This window comes from Epinephelus moara, chromosome 3 (genome assembly GCF_006386435.1).
Source record: "Epinephelus moara isolate mb chromosome 3, YSFRI_EMoa_1.0, whole genome shotgun sequence".
Classification (NCBI taxonomy): domain Eukaryota; kingdom Metazoa; phylum Chordata; class Actinopteri; order Perciformes; family Serranidae; genus Epinephelus; species Epinephelus moara.
The window spans coordinates 12140900-12161946 of NC_065508.1; the positions used below are offsets into that span (position 1 = coordinate 12140900).

Here is a 21047-nt window from a genome sequence, read left to right on the forward strand (position 1 = left end):
CAATATCCCTTTCTCGAAATCATGACAAGGTTACTCAAGATAATCTACAGACCTTGTTGTGAGCAGTTTCATTTAGGAACTATTTTCTTAAATCCAAAACTACACCTGCCAATGGTATCACTGTGCACAAGGAAGCATGCATCTACTGCTAGCTCACCTAGCACCACTGAGCTAGCTAATGTTACAGCTCACCTAAGGAGGACGCCATTAATGTTTACATCTTGATCTGTCATGAGCAGGAGCGTCTTGTTCATGAGTAGATGTACGCTTCCTTCTGCATAGTGATACTGTTGGTGGGTGTAGTTTGGTAGAAAGAAAATAGTTCCTACATGAAACTGCTCACAACAAAGTCTGTAGATTATCTTAAGTAACCAGGTTATAATTTCTGGAAAGAGACATTGCTGTTGAGTTTTTTTAAATGTGCTTTTTAGTTCCATTATATTTGAGAGAAGGCAGACATCCCTACATCCGATATCTCCAACACTCTGCAACTCACACCAAAACAATCTAGATTGATAAATACCAAAAGAGGGGAGAGTTAAAAATGTGTATTTTTGATTTTGGGTGAACTGTCCCTTAAAGTAATAAGTCTTGAAGGATGAATATAGAAATGTCCTGCTGAGACGTGTTTGTGATAACATCATCTGATCTATAAATAGTGTCACAGAGAACGTTTCCTGCATACTCTAATTAGATTTGACCTATTTAGAATAAAATGTAGATTACTGGAGATGATGAAGGAGAAAAGGAAATAGTTTTACACTTAAGATGGTGCCCACCTTCCTTGTGAAGCGGTGACCTACTTCCTGCAGATATGAGGCATGAGTGCAGCACATAATATTTGGTACAGAGTTTTTGAGAAGGAAAACACTTAAGATTGTAAATCCACACAATACAACCGTGAACCACTTCTTGCCCTGCTGCTGTTTATAGAAAAAGAAAAAAAGACTAGGTCTATAATTAAAGTTTTATTAGATCACGTTATGAACACAATCAAGTGAAGAACGTGACATGACAACTTGAAACGTGACTGGCAGAACATTATGTGTCCCTCTGAAGCAAGGAAATAAACTGTAAAAATAGTTGTTTAATTGACAGTAAATTAACTGGTGATTGTTTGGCTGCAACCTTCAAATCAACTCACACCTGCATGAAAAGAATAACTTAAAGCTTCTTCTCGTGCTCAGTACATCACAGAGACATCGCTAAGTATTCAGTTATAAAATAAGATGTGTTGATGTGTCACTGACTCATCTCTGCTCATGTATGTGGGTGATTTGTGACCCAAAAAAAAGCACCCTCTTGACTGCAAGGAATGACTACAACTGGTGTTTTCCCCCAGTGTGTTTCAGTTCCTGAAATGAATCGATGACTAGGCAAAGGAAAATATAAGTCACGACACAGATTCAACCTGCCTTCCTTTGACACTGGCTGTAAATTATTCTGTTTACCCTGGTCACCATCTCCTCTGCTCAGTTTATCTGTGTTACTTGTAAATAAAAGAGCAGTTTAAATCAGGTATCATGCGTCAAGCCTGAATAATCCGTCTCTCTCAAAGGATCAAAAGCCCTCCTCTCTTTGTTCCCCTGCAGCTCTGGTATGTTTGCACGTCATGTGTTTGTGTAACGACGAAAAGAAGGAAGAAAACCCACACGGGCCACACGAAGCCACAGCCTCCAATGACATCACATCATGTCATGTCGCGTCCCTGTGAAGACGCATGCAGTTCAGGAAAAACAAGTTTGGAGGCATTCTGTTTGTTACCCTCCCTTCTTAACTCTCTGTCTTCCTGTTGCTCTTCAGTGTGTAAACACATCCTGACAGTATCCTCAGGTGGTTTAATTGACTACGTCTGCCAAGACGATCATGGACTACTCTCAGCCTTTCTCAGTCCTCAACGAGAGACTGAGACCTAGAGTCACTACCAGCGAGCAGCTCTACTCCTCTCTGACCAGACTGGAGGGCAGGCAGATGAACTCGCTCAGGAACAAATCTTCATCTTGCCGACCTACAGTTCTGCCAACACAACCAGAACCAACAGTCTCAGTGTCCATAACAGAACCAGAAGACCCAGAGGAACCTGGAGACGACTCGGAGCAGGAAGATTTGGTCTCTGATGAAGGAAGCTGTGCTGATCTGTTGAACACCTCAAGCCTCCTCGCTGAGTTAAATTTAAAGGACTTTGGTATAGAGGAGCTCGTTGACGAGAACAGAAGCACTTCCTCGTCTGAGGAGAAAGACAATCCAGGTGAGCTGACCTCAGAGGGGACAGGTCAGTCCAAGACAGAAGCCTTGGAGACTGACGGTGGAAGCTCTTTCCAAAGGAGCTACCTAAATGGGACTTTACCAGACCTGATCAAGAGTGGCAGGCCGCTCGGCAGACGGCGAACACTGGGACATGTCACAGACACGGTAGGATAACAGTCTTTATATATTTAAAATGAGGGTTTGTTGCTGTCCTGGAAAATCTGTCTTGTGCAGTGCATGAATCTAAATCTATTCTGCTGCAGACAGGCTTGTCAAACAACAAAACCTGTTATACAGGGAGCAGCCAGATTCTCAACCGTCACTCAGGAGTGTATTTACAAAAACACAGCATTAAAGATGCAAATTGTCCCAAAAAAAACAAGAGATCTTCTTCCTTTATCATAATGAAGTATAATCAAAATTAGTTTGACGTCAGAGCGCTGTAAAAGTCTGCAGTGAACTACGTTTATGATTTTACATCTGCTGATGACAGGGCTTGATTTGTTGTTGGGGGTTGAGATGGAAACAGTGTTGGCGGGAAATGTTTTGTGCCTCACACTTCATGTTAATAACTTTAAACACTGTCATCTTGGTGTGTCTTTGAATGTGTTTGTATGAATGCATTCATTTGTGCTGATTGCAGCGTTTGATTAACATCTGGGCTGGTACGACTGGATTTCTTGCTACGGTTTCACTCAGGAATCTAGATTAGCAGTTTCTGTTTACATTGTGTAAAAATGTCACAATGTACTTTCTTTGTGCGGGCCTACAGTTATCTACGCAGCAGAAATGTGGTGACTTGTAAAAAATGTGCTGATATGGTCTTCATTGTTTGCAGCTTAAAGAAGTGCGCAGAGAGGTGGAGCTGTCTCGGAGACGAAGCATCAAGCTTAAAGCACAGGTGGACAAACTGCAGGAGGGCAGAGATGGACCGGGATGGAGCCATCACAGAGAGAGGGTATAAGTTACACACAGTACCAGGACTTCTGTTGTACATCTGCAGAACTCTTTTTTTAAATAATTCCTGCCTGTTCATTTCTATCCCAGGTGACAGAGGAGGTTCTGTCTGTTCTGCGGCTGCTGCGCCCACTGACAGAGTCACAGTCCAGCCAATGTGAACCCCCTCAAGGGGAAAACCAACTAGATGCTTCACTGGGCCAGCTGCAGAATGTGGCCCGCGAACTGGCAATCCACCACACCAAAGAGGTGAAAGCAGCACCCACTCAGATAAAGCGCCTTACCCCTATCATATCAATCTCAGGCTGAGTTAATTTTATTGGGCAGGTCACCTGGGAGAATGTTTGCTTTGTACATACAAATAGAACGAAGGTTCCTGATAAGGCAGTATAATGAAAAACGTTTCAACGACTTCATGTTGTTTCTCATTATTTTGAGATAAGTAAGTCAGTATTTTGAGAAAGTTTCTCATTATTATGACCTCACAGGATCTTTTTTTCCCCAACGGACCTCCATAAAAATCCAAATATATTAAAGTGGAAACAGACAACCTTTTAACCCCCATCCAGCCCCAGCAATTCCACATGGTATTATTGTTGCCACCGCTGTTGCAAAGAGAACTGGATCGCTTTTGGTTTTCCTCAGAGCCGAGCAACTACCACGGTTTCCACAGTTACTTTGGTTGTCCCCTATTTACATTACACTGATACTCTTTGTTAAGCGGGGATAGTTGCCAACAGCTACTGGGAATAACAAATCTGTATCCTCTTCCTGTTTTGGTAGCACAATGGTTGACACTCTTGCTTTGTGCTGTAAATTAAAGCCTTAATTTTCTCAGGGGTGATCGTACCCTGCGACTGACAGAATTGCAGAGTCAAAGCGAGGCGGTATTAGCATAAGCCTATGGCATTTTACATTGCAAAAATTAGCCTAATGGCTAGCAGACTTTCCTCTACTCATATGTTTTAAAATGCTATTTTGGGGGGCTTTATTGTCTTTACAATTTAATGTTCCTAAACTGTGAAATAAAAGTAAATAAAAGCTTCATTTTCTGCTTCGCTGCGGCGTGTAGTTACATTTCGGTGGAGGTGCATAATAGGCTACGGCGTAGGGTATGCATCTACGCAGAGCCTTTATTTTAGGTATGGTGTAAATTCGAAGTAGAAGTATAAATCCTGCTTATAGGAGACCAATCTAAACACTGATGGGGTCATTATTCTATAGCCATGACATTGTCAACATTTACTTAATGATAAGTTAAAGTGAAACACTTCTATTCCCACTTTAACTTGATACAAGTCGTGGCATCTGCTCTATTTAAAGATGTATTCACTTGCAAATTAAAAATGACTCATTAATACATTTTTGGCAACGCAGCAAGGAATTTCTATTGTCAGCAGGGTAATTTTAATATACTGTAAGCCCTGAGGCCTGTACGTAGATATTAAAGCTCAGGTGATAGACCACGTGTGCCCTCCTGATGAAGCATCTTCCTCATTGTTAAGGTGTCAGAGCTCAACTATGTGGTCTGACAGGTTTACACGCGGCAGTGTCAGTAATCTGAGTCTGTCTGGTTTTTACTGTATGTTACAGAAAGTCACAAGATGTGTGACTGATGATGAGATCAAATCAGAATCCTGTAAAAGTACAGATAACAGAGAGTGAAGTCAGTCAGGTTAAAGGCAGAGATGTGACAAAACATAACCTGCCTCCTGTTGGTTCATTCAACAGTTCAAATCCGGCAAAGACGAAGCAGCAGAGGACAGCGCTATCCTGCAGCAGGCGTTACGGGACAGAGATGAGGCCATAGAGAAGTGAGTACATACACACATGATGCACACAGTCACCTTCTCTAAATAACCGATGAATCGGGGGGGTGAAAAGGAAGCTGAAAGACATGAATCTATTTTTGAGGAATGTGTCGTTCTTTCTGTTCCACCATGCAGGAAGAAGGCGATGGAGGCCGAGCTGCTGCGAAGTAAAACAGAGATGATGTCACTGAACAACCAGCTGCTGGAGGCAGTGCAGAAACGTCTGGAGCTGTCGCTGGAGCTGGAGGCCTGGAAGGTAAAATCTGAGACAGGCTTAATGTTTAACAAAGACAAAACCAGTGAATAAACTCAAATAAATAAAAAAAAACTAAAATCTAACATGGAGTCATATTAAGCAAAATAGAGATAATGTGAGAAGTCTGGGAAAGTAGGACACAGCATATATACACACACACACACATAGCCTAATTATTGTAAAGTTCACACGTCACTTTCAGGATTCAGAAAGTATTCAGCTGTGAAACACACACAAAACAAACTCAATTAAAACTCCCACATATTACAGCAGCACATCCAGGCGTTACTGCCAGCTGGTAACCTGCCACAGTGTTTTGGCCTCAGGCCCACATGTTCAGCTGGTGAGCGCCCAGCTCCCTGCAGAGTTAAACTGAAACAACACTGTACTTTGCTAGTGTTGTCAGGTTTACTGGGGAGAGCAGCGGTGTCGCAAAGTGTTGGCCGTTTGGAGCTAAAATGCCAAAATGTTATTGTCACAATTACATGATTTGTATTGATCAAATCCGTCTCTGGATATAATTTTCATCTTAGTTTGTTTTTCAATCTTTCAGTGATCTGAAAAGGCATCATCTCATAGAACAACATCAAAGTCTACTCGCTTCCAAGTCATCAAGTGTTAAAAAATGTGAACAAGTTGGATGTTAAGAGCCCTCGTCAGCTCATTTTTAAGAAATATTCGTCTTTTCTTTACTTCTAGTTGATTTTTAGTGAAGTCGCAATTAGTAGACTTTCCTCTCTGTGTACCTTTATGTTGTTTTTCGGTCACACAGTGGGAGACAATTTCATTCTTTCTTGACAGACGATCCCAGTGATCTGAGAGGTAAAGTTTAGGGACTGTATGAAAATTATTGAGGTGGGGAGGGAGGTAGGATCTTATTTTTCACTGCTTAAAAACTATTTTCTTTAGGGCCTCTCCTGTAAAAAAAAAAACTTACAATGTATTGGAATAATAATCAGTGGTCACCAAAAGACACATTATTTTAGATTAAATATATTCTAAATAAAAGGCTAAACTTGAGTTATAATATGGGCCAACTTAATACGTTATACTTAAAGGTTTGAAGGTATACTATGCAGGAATTGTTGGCTGCTGTTTGCAAACAGTATCGCCAGAGAAAGTGAAACCCAACCTCAGCTTTGTCCGCTTGGCATTTCGCCTTGCTATATTTGTTTTGTTTTTTTTGAAGGTGTACTTGTAGTTTCCTCTTGGATGTGTGCTGCTGCCTACGGTCTGGCACCTTGTTGCTACCTTTTCATATAGTCCAACCTCATCTGCACGCTGTGCAGGAATGTCCCAAACACAGCGAAATAGGAGGAAAATAGGGCAGATCCAAAGGCTTTGAAGCTTCACAGTTTCAAATGTTGGTAATCAATGTCCAAATCAGTATTTAAATGCTACAAATGGTCCATAAATTAAGAAACAATTATCCAACATTATTTATTCACCATCTACATAAATTATTATTAGTAATTCTCAGACAAGGACACTTAAAGTTAGTGACAGTTTTGTGACTCCGACTTGCTCTCATCTAACGTCAGTCACAGTCGGTCCTGCACTATTGAAACTGGAAAATGTTTGACCACAGATGACAAGATGTTGCAAGTCTTGAAAAGTATTCTTTATTCTTACCTGCATGCTAACAAAGTGGCTAACTGTCACGTCATTTTTGCTGCACTGACTAAAAACCGATGATTCCAGCTTTGAGCTTGAGTATTGAGATATTTCTCACTGACACATCCATCCTCAAAAATTGGAAGTCAGGACAGCCTGAGAAGGAACAAAAAGAAAGTAATGTTTATACAGTTCCTTATTTTCCAGTGGCTCCTGGTGTAAACTGATCTGAAACATAAAACATAAAGAAAGATCACACACTCACAGCTTTAAAATCTGGCTTATTAACACATTTTATCTTGTCCCTCTTTCCCACATGTCCTGTCTCTCATCACTGTTTATAGTCTTTCATTTGCAGATTTTTTTAAAGCCAGTATTTCTCGTGCTCTGACAGCCTGCTTGTTTTCCTTTGACTCAGGAGGACGTTCAGCTGATCATCCAACAGCAGCTTCGGATGCAGCAGCAGGCGGAGCAGGCCCAGAAGAAGCCCTCCCGCCTGGGAATCCTGAGGAGAAACAAGCCCCCCATCCAGCGGCCAACCAACTTCCCTTTGTCTGTGCCCATCCCACCCTCTACCAACTCCAACCAAATCTTCGTCCCCAGATCTGCGGGTTCTGCTTCTCCGACTCCCAGCACGCCTCCTTCCTCTCAACGCAACTGGAGGGACAGGCTGAGGAGGACCAAGAACAGTCATCCAGGAGACCAGGATGCAGCAGGGCAGGAGTCAGAAGGCAGGGTTGACGACGGCTTCCAGGTTGTTTCACTCGATTAAAACACTGATAACTTTGCACTGAATGCATTCATCCTGATGCACAAGGCTCATTTAAAGTCGCCCTCCAGTGAAAACTGTGTTTGCCTATTGTCACTTTGTGGTTTGACCACATGATGCGTGTGCAGAGTTGGACACTAAAAGGCTGTTTGCAACCTGGACCTGGAAGTTTCTAAGAACCAGCCATGATAGCTGAGCTTTAACACTTCCTTTTTTTTTTAACCTCCTTTAACTTATGATACACTGGACCATTCTTTACGAAATGAAAGAAAGATAATGCAGCCCCACCATTTCTTCCTTGCATAATTTAAAGCGACGCACCATTTGGCTGTTGACAAAAACAACACTAACAGGGATTCATGTCAGTAAACATGAGTGGACAGGAGGGTGAGCATGAGAAACCCTTCTTAACGTGACAACCGTTTTGTTTGACTTTTGTGACTAGTGGCCTGTATTCCTTTTTTTATTTCAGTTCCGGCCTTGGAGATGAAATATTTTTCACCGGTTTGTCCGTTTTTATATAGCCAGCATGAAACAACATCATAGTAACACACAGGGCGAAGTATCTAAGATGCACATTAAGGGTGTTATCAATATTGGACCTTTTCAGCCCTCTAAGTGGACTCAGAGCAGTGACTCAGCATTTTTTGCGCATATGAGAACTCAGACCCCTCTGACTATTCGAATGGACTTTTCAGTGATTTAGGAGGCATCGTGAGTCCAGCAGTTAAACCTCTGAAATGAACAATTTTTTTACATAATCTGGATTTTCTCAATGAGGGCGGAGTCGATGTCATTTTAAGAAGTTTAAACAAGCTAAAATTATATCAGACAAATTATCATTCCAAGCACAGTATTTTTCTTAAAACACATCTGAAAGGGATCTTTTGTGTATTAGTGGGAAAACATGCTTTGGATCTTTAAAGTTATGAAGCATAACTGTGATTGTGAATGAGCCATGTGATTGTTTAATACTGTAACACTTACATTTAATCTCTTGAATACTGTTGTAAATAAATAAAATTCTTACGGAAGTGCTCCGTCAGACCTCTTGCAAAGTCAGACTGCAGTCTGTTTGTCACTACATCACTTTAGCTTCTTTACCGTCTGCACTTCTTGCATTTTCAATGTTCAAAAGAAAGATGACTAAACTTTGTTGCAGATTTTTCATTTTATTGTATAATATCAATTTGTACATTTTCAATAATATATAATCCACTCCTATATGCTTCTTGCCCACATTTAAAATTTATATATGCCATTATCTAGAATGAGTGCCACCATTGTGGCAGCATATTCAACAAACTGAGACGTATATAGCACAGCAAACTTACACCTGATGACAAGAGAAAAGGCATGCTCATAGTAAAACAATATACAATCATGAACAGATGATTAGTCTTCAAACAGCTTTTCAGTGACTACATTTACATGCACGCTAATACACCATTATCATTTCAAATAGGACAATATTCCAGATTTTAAGGGGGTGACGTAAACAGGATATTCTGTGTGGATATTCTGAATTAGGTCTTATTGAGAATGTACCGTTTTTCAATTAGGATGTGCGATATTATTCGGGATCTAATCGCAATATTTGGGCATGTACAGCGCATTCAGAAAAGGTTTTTACCACAGTTTGCTCTGTGGATATGGCGTACACAAACCAACTTGCCAACAGTTTGCAAGGCTGTGGAGTAAAGATGCATGGCCAAGAGAAAAGCCTACAATTCTGGTCAAAAGGAGAAACATTATGAAAGATCTGGGTATCAACAGGTTTTTGGATATGCAAAAATATCTCAACGCCAACCTTTTCAAAAAGGTGGTTAAAGAAATGAAAGAGAGAGGCTGTGTTTGCACGGTTGAACAAGTCCACCACCAGTGGAGAACTTTAAAAAATAAAAGACATGTTAGGGCACGTTGATCGGAGTGTGCACGGCTGCATGTAAACATGAATATTAGTGAGATAGTCATTTTCATCATCCATGTCAACGGCTTAGTAGGAATACTGTCTTTTTCAGAAAGCTGGAACGATACGTGCATGTAAATGTAGTCAGTGTGACTGAATAAATTCACTCTCCTATATTGTTGATAGAGTTCCCCTTTTTGACAGACTCTTGTCCCACTGCAACACCACAGAAGCTGAAGCAGGGCCTGCATTCAAACGTCAGCGACCACAACAATCTATTCCTATGTGCAACAAGACAAATCTGTCCTGTTTTTCTTTTGTTTTTTTGAGGACGAGGATACACGTCTTCACTAACCGGAACTTCAGAAAAAGAATAAAATAAGTAGAGTTTCACCCAACTTAAGTCTGATAATTTAAAGTGTTTTAGACTTCTGTATTCACGTCAAACGAACATAAAACACTGATTGTTGTAAACATCTAGTGCCATGAAGGGATACACCCTCATCTGCGAAGCTTCCTTGTGAGAAAATTCACACAAAACTGGCAACCCAGCTGCCAATCTAAAGTCTGCCAGTTATTATTGTAGAATAAAAGTTTTTTGTTTTTTTTTCTATCAAGTCTTACAGAAATGGAAAAGGAGCTCTTGACAAAAGAGGCACACGTTTACAACACCCTGCTTATTCATACAGATGGCAGTTTCTCTACTGGACAGTACTGCTCAAACCCATGGTAACAGAAATGATAACACTAGTACGATTAGATAACGACATACATACATTGCAGCATATATTTATGAGATACCCATATAGCTTTGCGCCTTAGTTGTAAAGATAAGTTATAGGGGATAATAAATCGGTAAAACATGTTTCATCAAAACACTGATTGAACTGACCAAATACAAAGACACAACAACATTACCACGGCTTATTGCCAGACAGACAGAATAGTATAAGTGTTGAGTAATTAGCATATCCACTTGTAACCTGAGATATTCAGGAAACAGATTGTGACAATACTGCATTTGAGTTTTTCAGCTCGGTTTTCGATTATGATTATGTTGGCATAAAAATATAACCAGCGCTCTCGATGACCTCGAGTTGTGACAAAGTCACTGACCTGTAAATCCTCATCTCTGACATACAGCGGATACACAGAGGAGAGGAGATGAGAAATTAAGTTCCAAATCAAAATATTCAATATATCACTATTATCAACATCAAAATATGTTTCTACAACAAACCATCTGTACACACAGAGTCAGCATTAATGCCTCCTGGCAGAGCTCAAACCTCCTGAAACGGCACCAAACTCCCTTGGGCAAAGAGTCAACTTTAGTTTTGCACATTCTTCACTCAGCTTCTCAGATATACAGTATTTGTTTCATTCCAGTGCTGTCACGACTTTCACATCTGAACATCCTACTGCTGGTCCACTTCATCAGTCCCAGAGTGTACTTGGCCTAAAGCCACGTTTCTATCATACTGGCATAAATGTTTAATCATAAAGAAAGCACTGTGCAAATGAGAGTTTCTTTGGATTAGTACATCACCTCCAAAACAGCCCCGTTAAGTTATATATTGTCGACCTACTGAGCTAAAAATCAATGAAAACACATCTAGAAACCAGCCAATCTAGTAACACTACCTGTCTGGCAGAGATACCTAGACAAAAGAAAAGTTCACCTACGCTACACTACACTACTATCTTTAAAAGGTAAGGACTGCTCTAAAAGGGTGAGTTTGGTCCAGTGTTGGGAATTATTAGCATCATTAATGGCTCCACTCACTCTTGCTGAAGCTGCTGAATACTAACCGTCATTTCCAGTGAGGGCACGCTCAGGGGTGCTGAGCATTAAAAAAGTTCTGAGGCGTCGGCAGGAGGCAGCTAGGACTGGAGGAAGGAGATGATGGAGCTGATGAAATCTAAGGGTTTATCTGCGTGGATCCAGTGGCTCGCATCTGGGATGTACTGGATGTCAGCGTAAGGGAACAGCCTCTGGATTTCGGGGTAATCCTCAGAGCTGGATCGGGAATGAAGACACAGAGAAGGATGGATTAAATTATCAGGTTAAACAGGGTGGTGTGAGGGCGAAGGAGATGAAAGGAAGATGAACAGATAACGGTAAAAAAGCCAATTAACATCTAGAACACAGCTGGTGTGTTCACTCATTCGGTTACCACTGAATAAATGTAAATGAAAAGTGACTAATCATGTTATCAGGGGTGTTGTGGGGGCTTTTCTTAAGATGTTAGCTGGTTAAATTGTACATTTACTGTCATTTGGGTTTTCTATTTATTGCATATAAATGCAGTATATATTTATTGGGTGCAGCCTATCTATCTATCTATCTATCTATCTATCTATCTATCTCTTTTATATCGTATATATAATGTCATTATTCTGCTCTTATGTATCTGTTGCTGTAGAACAATATACAGTTTGTGTCTGAGGTGTTTTAAACCTGATATAAGCAGAACTGGCTCCACCCAAAAACAGCGTGGGTCCGTCATAGGAGTTGTCAAAGTTGGGGAAGCTCATGATTTCATCAAGGTGCGCTGAGATGGCCTCCAGGTTGACCCTCCAGGCATAGTGGCCGTTCTGCTCCACCAGGTTAGTCAGCAGGAACTGACGCACCGAGCGCTCCTGAGGGTGGGACAGACACTTTCAGACTGATTTAAAAACAGACTAATTTTTAGGGTCAGAGTTTGACTTTAAAGCAGCTACAATCAATATTCTTACATTAACAATGGATCACATGAATGCTTAAACCCTGTTTACACCTGGTATTAACATGCAACTTGGGTGATTCCATCACAAGTCCGTCTGTTCACACCTGGCATTAGAATGCGTATCCACGTGACTGGAACTCACTTCCCCGCTCCGTATGCAAATAAACACATGAATCACTTCTGTTTGCAAAGACCAAATACACGGTTGTTGTTTTTAAGCCGTGGTAGGTTTGTTGTGCTCTATGCACACTTACAGCCTTTATCATTTAAAAGGAGTAAAATCTTAAAGGTTCGGTGTGGAATTTAGGGGGATATATTTGAGTAAGAGTCAGTGTGTTTTTGTTACCTTAAAATGAGCAGTTTACATCTACAAAGGGAATGCGTCCTTGTCTATGGAGATTGCCATGTTGCACTGCCATGCTTCTACAACAGCCCAGAACGGACAAACCAAACACTGGCTCCAGACAGGGCCATTTATGTCTGTCACCGTAGCTAGCAGCCCCTCTCTGATGAGCCGCATCAGAAAAACAGGGTTGGTTTGTTACAGAGAGGCAGAGACCTCTGCAAACAATCCAGCTCCCAGTAAAAACCTCCTGAACATCTGGATCTTAAGTTATCAGAGAAGAAAGGTGAGAACACATTAGCAGGTGGTAGGTTAGCAGCCCTTATCCAACATGCTGACATCATTTGAGATGAACTGCGCCTTACCTGGGAAGTGGAAGAAAGCAGGTGGCAGCAGCAGGGGGTGGTGACAAAGAGCCACGGCCACCTCCGAATGTGGTCTGAGCAGTTGGATCTCGAGACACATTGAGGACGCATTTGGTACATTCACACCTGTACTTGGAGATGTCCACTTGTGATCCAACACCAAGGACGCATGTTAATACCAGGTGTAAACAGGGCCTTACAGGTGAGGGGTGTTGCTTGTACTGATGAGGCCAAAGAGAATTATCAGCTGCCTCTGCACAGTGTCTCTCAGCCTACATCTCATTAATTTGGCTCACAGCGCACAACTTCACTGTTTTGATTCACTCTTACTGCGCTCACAGGGTCATTTTCAGCCACAGCAGGCAGCTGTATTCATAAAAACAAGCTCTAACAACTGGCTGTACAGTACTTGCTTACCACCAAACAGCAGACAGACACAATTAGAGACAAACTGATGCACCAAGTTCGACAATTAACGGCTAATGAGATAGACATTTCCCTCAGGAGTTGGTATAGACCAAAAGCAGAGCTAAAGGGAGAGTGAATATTGGACTTACATTTATCAGGTGGCCACAAAAACGACTCTGCTGAATGCTAATATCATTCTGAATCTCCAGGATGTGTACAGAGACAACTGGTTCGACATATCAACTTTCACATCTGATATCTAACTATATACCTATTTCAGACAGTGAAAAGCGTGAAATCAAAAAGGAGTCCTGACCTTGACCAAAGAGCGCAGCTGATCCTCAGCCATCCGCCTGGCAGTGGAACGTGGGATGTCACTGGAGATCTTCATGTCCTGCATGGCCTGGATGTAATTGCGGAAGTTGGTGCGTGTGGTGGTCTGGGCTGGACTGATGTCCACTACCACCAGCCTCTCCACTAAACCAGACTACAAACAGACACAGATAGGTTGTGGTAAACAAATGGGACAAGAGGTGACAATGGGGGCAAACCAATACCAAAATGAAAACAGGACAGCGGGGTGTGGCATGAAGAGCAGAGGAGGGTTATTAGGTTCAGAGAGGATGAAAATGTACAGTCAGAAAGGTCAGGTGGCATCCAGCGAGAGGACCGTAGCGTCACCATTATTTCATGGTGACATGTCTCGGCTGCTAACCTGCGTCAGGGCAGTCGTCATGGCCGTTTTCCCTCCCATGCTGTGGCCGATAAGGACGCACTTCTCAATGCGCAGTTTGGTGAGAAGGTGTTTCAAATCATCAGCCATCGCTTCATAGGTCAGCTCCGGGCTGTGAGGGCTGGTGCCATGGTTACGGGCATCTACAGTCAGCACCTAACTGGACAAAGGACAGTTAGGACACTTGGAATGGTGGGAAAGCACCAACAGAGCGGAAACAAAAACACTTTTATATCAGCTGCATCGGTTTTTTTGGCCCCAGCTCAGGATAGTGACAGCACAAACAGAGGCTGTATTGTGCACACGAGGTGATGAGTGTCTTTAAGTAAGCCAAAGAGCAGATTATCTATCAGTATTTATTACAACAGCACAGACTGCTGGGGCGTTGTATCAAATGACTGACAGCACACTGGTTGATTGTGCATTCCCATGTCTGCTTTTGTATGAGGTCTAGTGTCAGGCTGCTGGGAACAAACTCAAACACATAACGGTGAACTGTTTTTGGTGTAACGACAGACAGGTGTGATGTTTTCATCGCTGCATTACCTTTCGGCCTGTGCGCTGCACCAAGGACTTCGCTATTGAGTGGAAGTTAGATTTGCTGCCAAAGAGGCCGTGGAGAAACACCAGGGGAGTGCTCTCTCCCTTCCCGTCAAAGACATCATAGGTCAAGCTGACTGGCTGGCTGAGGAAAAAAAAACATCCATGTTGACGAGTTAGTATCCGGCGATGAGAATTGTGTCACAACGACAAGAACAGTGATACATCTACGTGATAAAACTCTGCAAACTGATTAAACTGTCAGGGAGTGGGACTGATGCTTCGACTAGGTAAAGAAAAAATTGCAGAGATTCCTGTATTCACTCCTTTAAACAGGATATCAGGGGATATTGAGGCAGCAGTGGCAGCATTGGTCAATGATTTGTGACATATTTGATTGAAAATGTTTTGCTTCCATCTACTGGTACAACATTAGGTAACCATACATGTACAGATACATTACTTTTTAAAAAGTTTATATAGTCTTTTATATGAAAACATATTACCTGACGTGAATGTGTACATCAGAGAAGTCACTTTAAATTCAAATGTGCCACTGCAGATGTTAAACCAAAAGAAAACAGGGGGAAGACACAGCTATGTGACCACCTACTTAATAATGCAATACAATATTTGAGTTTTATAAAAAGGTGCTGACTCAACTCTATTAGGGTTGTGATTTACGGTTGTGTTTTATTTATTCAGCCTGTAAAATGTGACAAAATCATGAAAAGTGCACATTTCAATGTCTCAGAGTCTGAGGTGACATTGTCAGATGACATATGTTGTTCAAACAGGAGCCCAAAAACCCAGAGATAATCAATTTGCAACAACATAAACCAGAGAAAGCACATAAAATATTCATATTAGAGAAGCAGGAACCGGCAAACACTTGGCCAACTGCTTGATAGATTACTTCAATGACTAATCTGCTGTCAACATTTTGTTGCCTGATGATCAACTAACTGATTAATCAGCTAATCCCTTCAGGACAAAACTCTATGATGATTTCATGGGCCCTGTTGTGTGTATTTAATCCTCATCTCTTAAAAAAATTGAACTGTACTCTTCACAGATCCAGAACTTGACTGTAATATATTAGATTGCGTTAGCTACACCCCAGTACACCTGGTTAGATCTAATGCAGTCTGGTACAACAGCTCTGCAATAAATCAGAGAGGTGTTTTACTATCGATAGAAATGGGCTGGACAAAATATCAAACACTCAGTCTAAGCAATATTGCAGACATTAAGTTGAAACAATTCCTTCTCCAAGGCAGCTTTAACAAAAACAGAACAGTGTGACATTCATAAATGTAAGGTTTAATAAAGGGGGTGTGGTGTTAGGCTGCATTCATTTTAGCTAGGCTTACCTAATAAACTGGTGGCTTAGCGATTATGTAGCACAACACATCATCTATTACTGTACACAGTATTAACTATCATCGTTTTGTGTAGCTACATAAGCTAAATAAAGCAACAGACAGAGCGTCTGTAAATAAAATCCTGTGTGACAATAGCTCAGCTGGAGGTTAACCTTCTTGCTAACCAGTCGCCTGAATGTCATTTATGTAAACTGTATAAAGTTAACGGTTAATGACGACACGAAGACACGACACGGTGACAAATTCCAACGGTTAAATAACGAAAATTTAAAAAAAAGAGAAACGTTAGGCTGTCATGTCCCCCCAGCAAAACCAGCACCACCACGCCACCGCTCAGGCAGAGAGAGGGCATCAGTTAGCCGGGGAGCTAGCAGGGATACCTGGATGAGCAGGCTGATCGGACCATGGGAGCCACCCCGCAAACATCCTGCTGTCCGGGGAATAAACGACACAACGGCCGGCTGCTCAGCAGTCCTCTATGGATATAGCGACACAAAGCACTCATGGCAGCATATGCTCCGTTACCGGGTGGTCTACAAACAGCATGTGCGTTTAAAAACGGCTACAATGACAGCAGGGACTCGGTGAATGTTCGTGCACAGAGTCCCGGAGGTCGAGATTGAAAGGAGCCCCTGTCAACAGCTGAGCCGCTGCGTCATGACGTAGCACGCACCGGTGATTAGCGTGTGTTCCTTTCCCTGAGCGTGGTCTCGCAGGCTCAGGAGCAGCGCTGTCTCTTTAAAGTAAATATCCAGATTGAAATGAACATAAATAATGTTTTGTTTAACACTACAGAGCAGTCTTTAATCTTAGGGTAGCCTAAATATTTGCACTGATCTTGATTAAATGTCTTTATTAAAGGAAAAACACAGTAAATTATAATGCCATATAAATTTTGCGAGGCGGACTGCACTACATTATCCCTTTCATGCATAGTGGTCACTACAGTGCACAGCTATTTAAAAGCCATTCTCTTGTATATGCATGGGTTTTGATGCTGTAGTTGCATTTAGACACTAGAGTAGACCCTTGTGCGTCATGCCATACACTGCCACCCACTGGCCAGGTGGTGTTAGTGCAACACAAATCTCTTAAAACCAAGATGGCCGACAGAATGCAAGAAATGTTGTGCAGCTCAAGAATATCTTGCCAATCTTTCTATAACAGTAGACCCTGGTAGGTAAATAAAATCTGGAAAAATCAAGTAACATCTAAAGAGTAATACTGTTGTTAAATTTCCCAAGTATTCACTTTATGTTGTGAGGAAACTACAATTAATCATCTGTCCACTGAACTGGACATCATGCATTGCTGGCTATATTTCCACTACAAATAATAGTATTACTGCAGCTTTGTTGTTCTTAAAATACTTCATTGGCAGTGATTTTCAAAGCTGTAAATCAATTGATTTATGTTAGTAGAATGTAATTTACAGTTTTTGTAACAGAAACAATATTTTGACAATATTTTTTGGTGATTTCTGCAGAAAATGTTCATAGAAAAAATGATAAAGTTCACTAGAGGGAGGCATGAAGAGGATGGAGCTGAAAGAGGGAGGTAGGTACAGGAGGGAGGAGTAGAAAGAGAGAGGAGACACTTAGGAGTCAGAGTTCAGCGCTTTTGCATGGCATTGAACAGTATATGAACATGTTAAAATATGTGAACACATTAGTTCAACACCATTAAAAATACATTTTTTATAGATTCACATAATATATATCATTTTTAAACTGGTTTGTATTTCTTCAGTTGAAAACTTAAACGCATGCTGCCCAACCAAGTGGACATGTAAAAAACATAACTTCATAATTTTTTCATGCCTAAAGAGGAATAAAACACTCAAGAAAAGAAAATCTTGACCGAGGTCCTAATAATTCATGCATGAAAGGGTTAAGGTTACCCCTCAAGGTTAACAGGAGAAACAATAAGCTGAATTTATATGTCATATCTCTGACTTTGATTAATTTAAGCCTATGTTGATTGAAATCGACCCCAAAGTTTACTTTTCTTGATTTCACATGTCTATGTGGATTTGTTTCTTTAGTCTAAACTACTGAACTATAGTCTAAAAAAATTGAGCTGATGCTTACTGTCTGGACACTCAGCTTCATTACAAAGTAAAGACCACAGTACTTAAGGCTGCAGGGTCAGCAAAATCTGTTCATTTTCAAGTCAAATGAAAGAACAAACTTAAGTTCAAAACTTTCACAGACAATCTCTGTCTATCTTGACACAAATTTAGTTCCATATTCAGGCTTTAAACAGTCACAAAGAGAAAAAATAAAATAAATATTATTAGTTGTAGTATTATTAGTAATTATTATTAATGATAATTATAATAATAAACTTTATTTATATAACACCTTTCATACAAGAAATGCAGCACAAAGTCTTCACATGAAAATAGACATAATGGACATAAAACAGGCAAAACAATTCAGAAGGACATTTAAAACTGTTTAAAACATGGATTAACTGATTCATAAAATCACAGAGTTGTAAATCTGTAAATCAACATTATAAAACCCACTGTTCCTCTCTTAAATGTATTCACTTTGCGTTTGGACACAAGGAGGAAGGAAAAGCAGCACCTAGAATTAAATAAATACGCATTGTTTTGTGCAGTCACTAGGTGGCGCCACAGGGATACGGCTACACCCTCTCACACCCAACAAAATGATTTCCTTACTGCACTGAATAAACAGAGCTGCTCATACTGTGAGAACAGCTGGCAATAAACGATCAGGTCACCCATTGTCTCAGAGAGGACACACTGTGGGGATCAGATCTGTGATTGTTTTGATGTTTGGCTGGCGTCGTCACCAGGCTGCTGTCATTTTAGAAAAGGTCAAACACCATGTGTTATGTTGGGGACCACTGCTACATTGTGTTTTGCACTGCACAACAAGAAAGTTTGTAGTGTGTTGAATATTTTTATTTTTGTGGTGTCCTCATGTGCGTGGCTCCTGTCATGTACAGGAACATATAAACAAACGGAGAACCTGGCCTCCGATGGTGGGACTCCAAACATTCATTGCTATGGGAGACGTGTCTGCTGGGATCAAGCATGCTGGGAGCTGTCACCATAGCGATGGCTTCAGACAGAGGCCGGGAGGGGGAGGAAACGATACAGACCCAACCAAGTGAAGAAAAGGGAATCCGTGGATGAGAGAGCATTTTTTATTCTATTCAACATTGTGTCACAACTCCAGTTTTCCTTAAATTGAACACTGCCAGCAAGAAGTTTGTGGTGCTAGGAGACTTTTTTTCAGCATCTTCAGTGATGCAGTTATTCTAGGGGATATTGTATTGGCAGCCTGTTGGAAAATTGCAGCACAATAGCATATTTAGAGTTTATTCACACCATTAAAGGATTGACAGTAAGATAAATCCAATATAGCTACCGGTATCCGTTTAAAACTACATTGAAAATACATGCAGGGAAAGAGGGAGGCCAATTGGTTAAAATAAACTGTCCTAATAAGACAAAAATAATAATCTGAGATTCAGTAACCATTGGTCAGATGAACCTGAGACTGCTTAAAGCCTGAATATGGAACTAAATTTGTGTCAAGATAGACAGAGATTGTCGGTGACAGTTTTAAACTTAAGTTTGCTCTTTCATTTGACTCCAGAATGAAAAGATTTTGCTGAGCTTGCAGCCTTGAGTACTGTGGTCTTTACTGTGTAATGAAGCCGAGCGTCCAGACAATAAACGTCAGCTCCTCTTCATGCTACACAGACCACAGCAAACAAAGTCTTTGTTCTGAACCTGCTCTTTTCAAAGTGGATGCACATGAAGGATTTTTGGGAAACGTGTCATTGCTCTTCCTACATTGTATATTGTCTGTTTTGAACTTAAATGTTGACATAAAACTTAAACCACTATTTTCATAGAGTCATTATTTAAGGTGGTGATGCTCTTATAGCTGATCTGCTTAAACTATGCCCACACATTTCATTTTATTTTGTATTAGGATATTGGACAAAGTTAATATTTATTAACTAAACATTAAGAAAAGAAGGCTTCTCTTCATTTGTTCACCCGGTAAGATGTTAACCCTTTGAAACCTGAGCACCTTGGCTTGATTTCTTTCAAAAACACTGGAAAAAGGCAGTGAGCAACTCAACAGGAAATGACCCAGAATTAGTAAAAATTTACTAAAAAGTTACAAATAAATTACCAGAAAATTAACAAGAAAACGAAATAAAAAAGCAACAATGGGCTACACAAATAAATTACCTGAAAATTAGCAATAAAAGTAACAAAAAAAAAACAATAAATGGGAAAATGACCTGAAAAAGGGCTAAAATGGAAAAATACAGTCATATCTATTTTATTCCATAACATAAGTTTGAATATAAAATCATATTAATCATAAATATAGTTTTCTGGACATTCATTCAGTCATTCATTTTCTTCTTCTAACTGCATAGCTTGGTTTTCTGGACATTTTTCCCCATTTTTTAAGAATCATTTTCTATGAATTTTCTGTCTTTATGTATTTTTAATAGCTGATTTTCACTTTATTTTCTTGTCAGCTTTTATCTTTTTCTTGCTAATATTTTCCAAACAAAACAAAACAACAACAACAAATCAGAACGGTTCATTCAGGTTTCAAAGGTTTAAACAGCACCCTGAAAATAAAATAAAATGACATATTTTACTTAAAGATTAATATCTAACATAATATATCTACAAAACATACTATAGTACACTCTTAGCAATGATGCCACAGTATAACACATTTGGTTTTTAAGCCACAATCCAATCTGAGTTATCACAAAGGAGGAAAAACATACAAGGAAAGTAACAGTGAGGGATCGTATGTGGGACATTTATTTAATGACCAGTATACTCTGAGCTGCACTATGAAATCATAAATTGTGTTTCAGCTGAAGACCTCTGCAAAGATAAGTCACCAGACTGTCACATAAACCAAAATGTTATTGATGTCCCAATCTGCTGCCTCCACTGACA

At 40.5% G+C, this 21047-nt stretch overlaps 2 protein-coding genes across 2 annotated transcripts; one reads left to right on the forward strand and one right to left on the reverse strand.

Annotated features, from left to right (window-relative positions):
- The first annotated feature begins 370 nt into the window (after window positions 1–370).
- On the forward strand, window positions 371–8716 carry bicdl2l (bicaudal-D-related protein 2-like). Its single transcript, XM_050040391.1, has 6 exons — window positions 371–2412; window positions 3086–3205; window positions 3295–3453; window positions 4936–5018; window positions 5151–5271; window positions 7304–8716. Exons 1-6 carry the CDS (start codon window positions 1867–1869, stop codon window positions 7655–7657), a joined length of 1383 nt encoding a protein of 460 aa, XP_049896348.1. The 5' UTR covers window positions 371–1866; the 3' UTR covers window positions 7658–8716.
- A 106-nt stretch (window positions 8717–8822) lies between these two features.
- On the reverse strand, window positions 8823–16707 carry abhd11 (abhydrolase domain containing 11). Its single transcript, XM_050040392.1, has 6 exons — window positions 16447–16707; window positions 14688–14826; window positions 14124–14297; window positions 13725–13895; window positions 12025–12206; window positions 8823–11583 (listed from the first exon to the last, which is right to left on the reverse strand). Exons 1-6 carry the CDS (start codon window positions 16569–16571, stop codon window positions 11448–11450), a joined length of 927 nt encoding a protein of 308 aa, XP_049896349.1. The 5' UTR covers window positions 16572–16707; the 3' UTR covers window positions 8823–11447.
- Between the last annotated feature and the right edge of the window lie 4340 nt (window positions 16708–21047).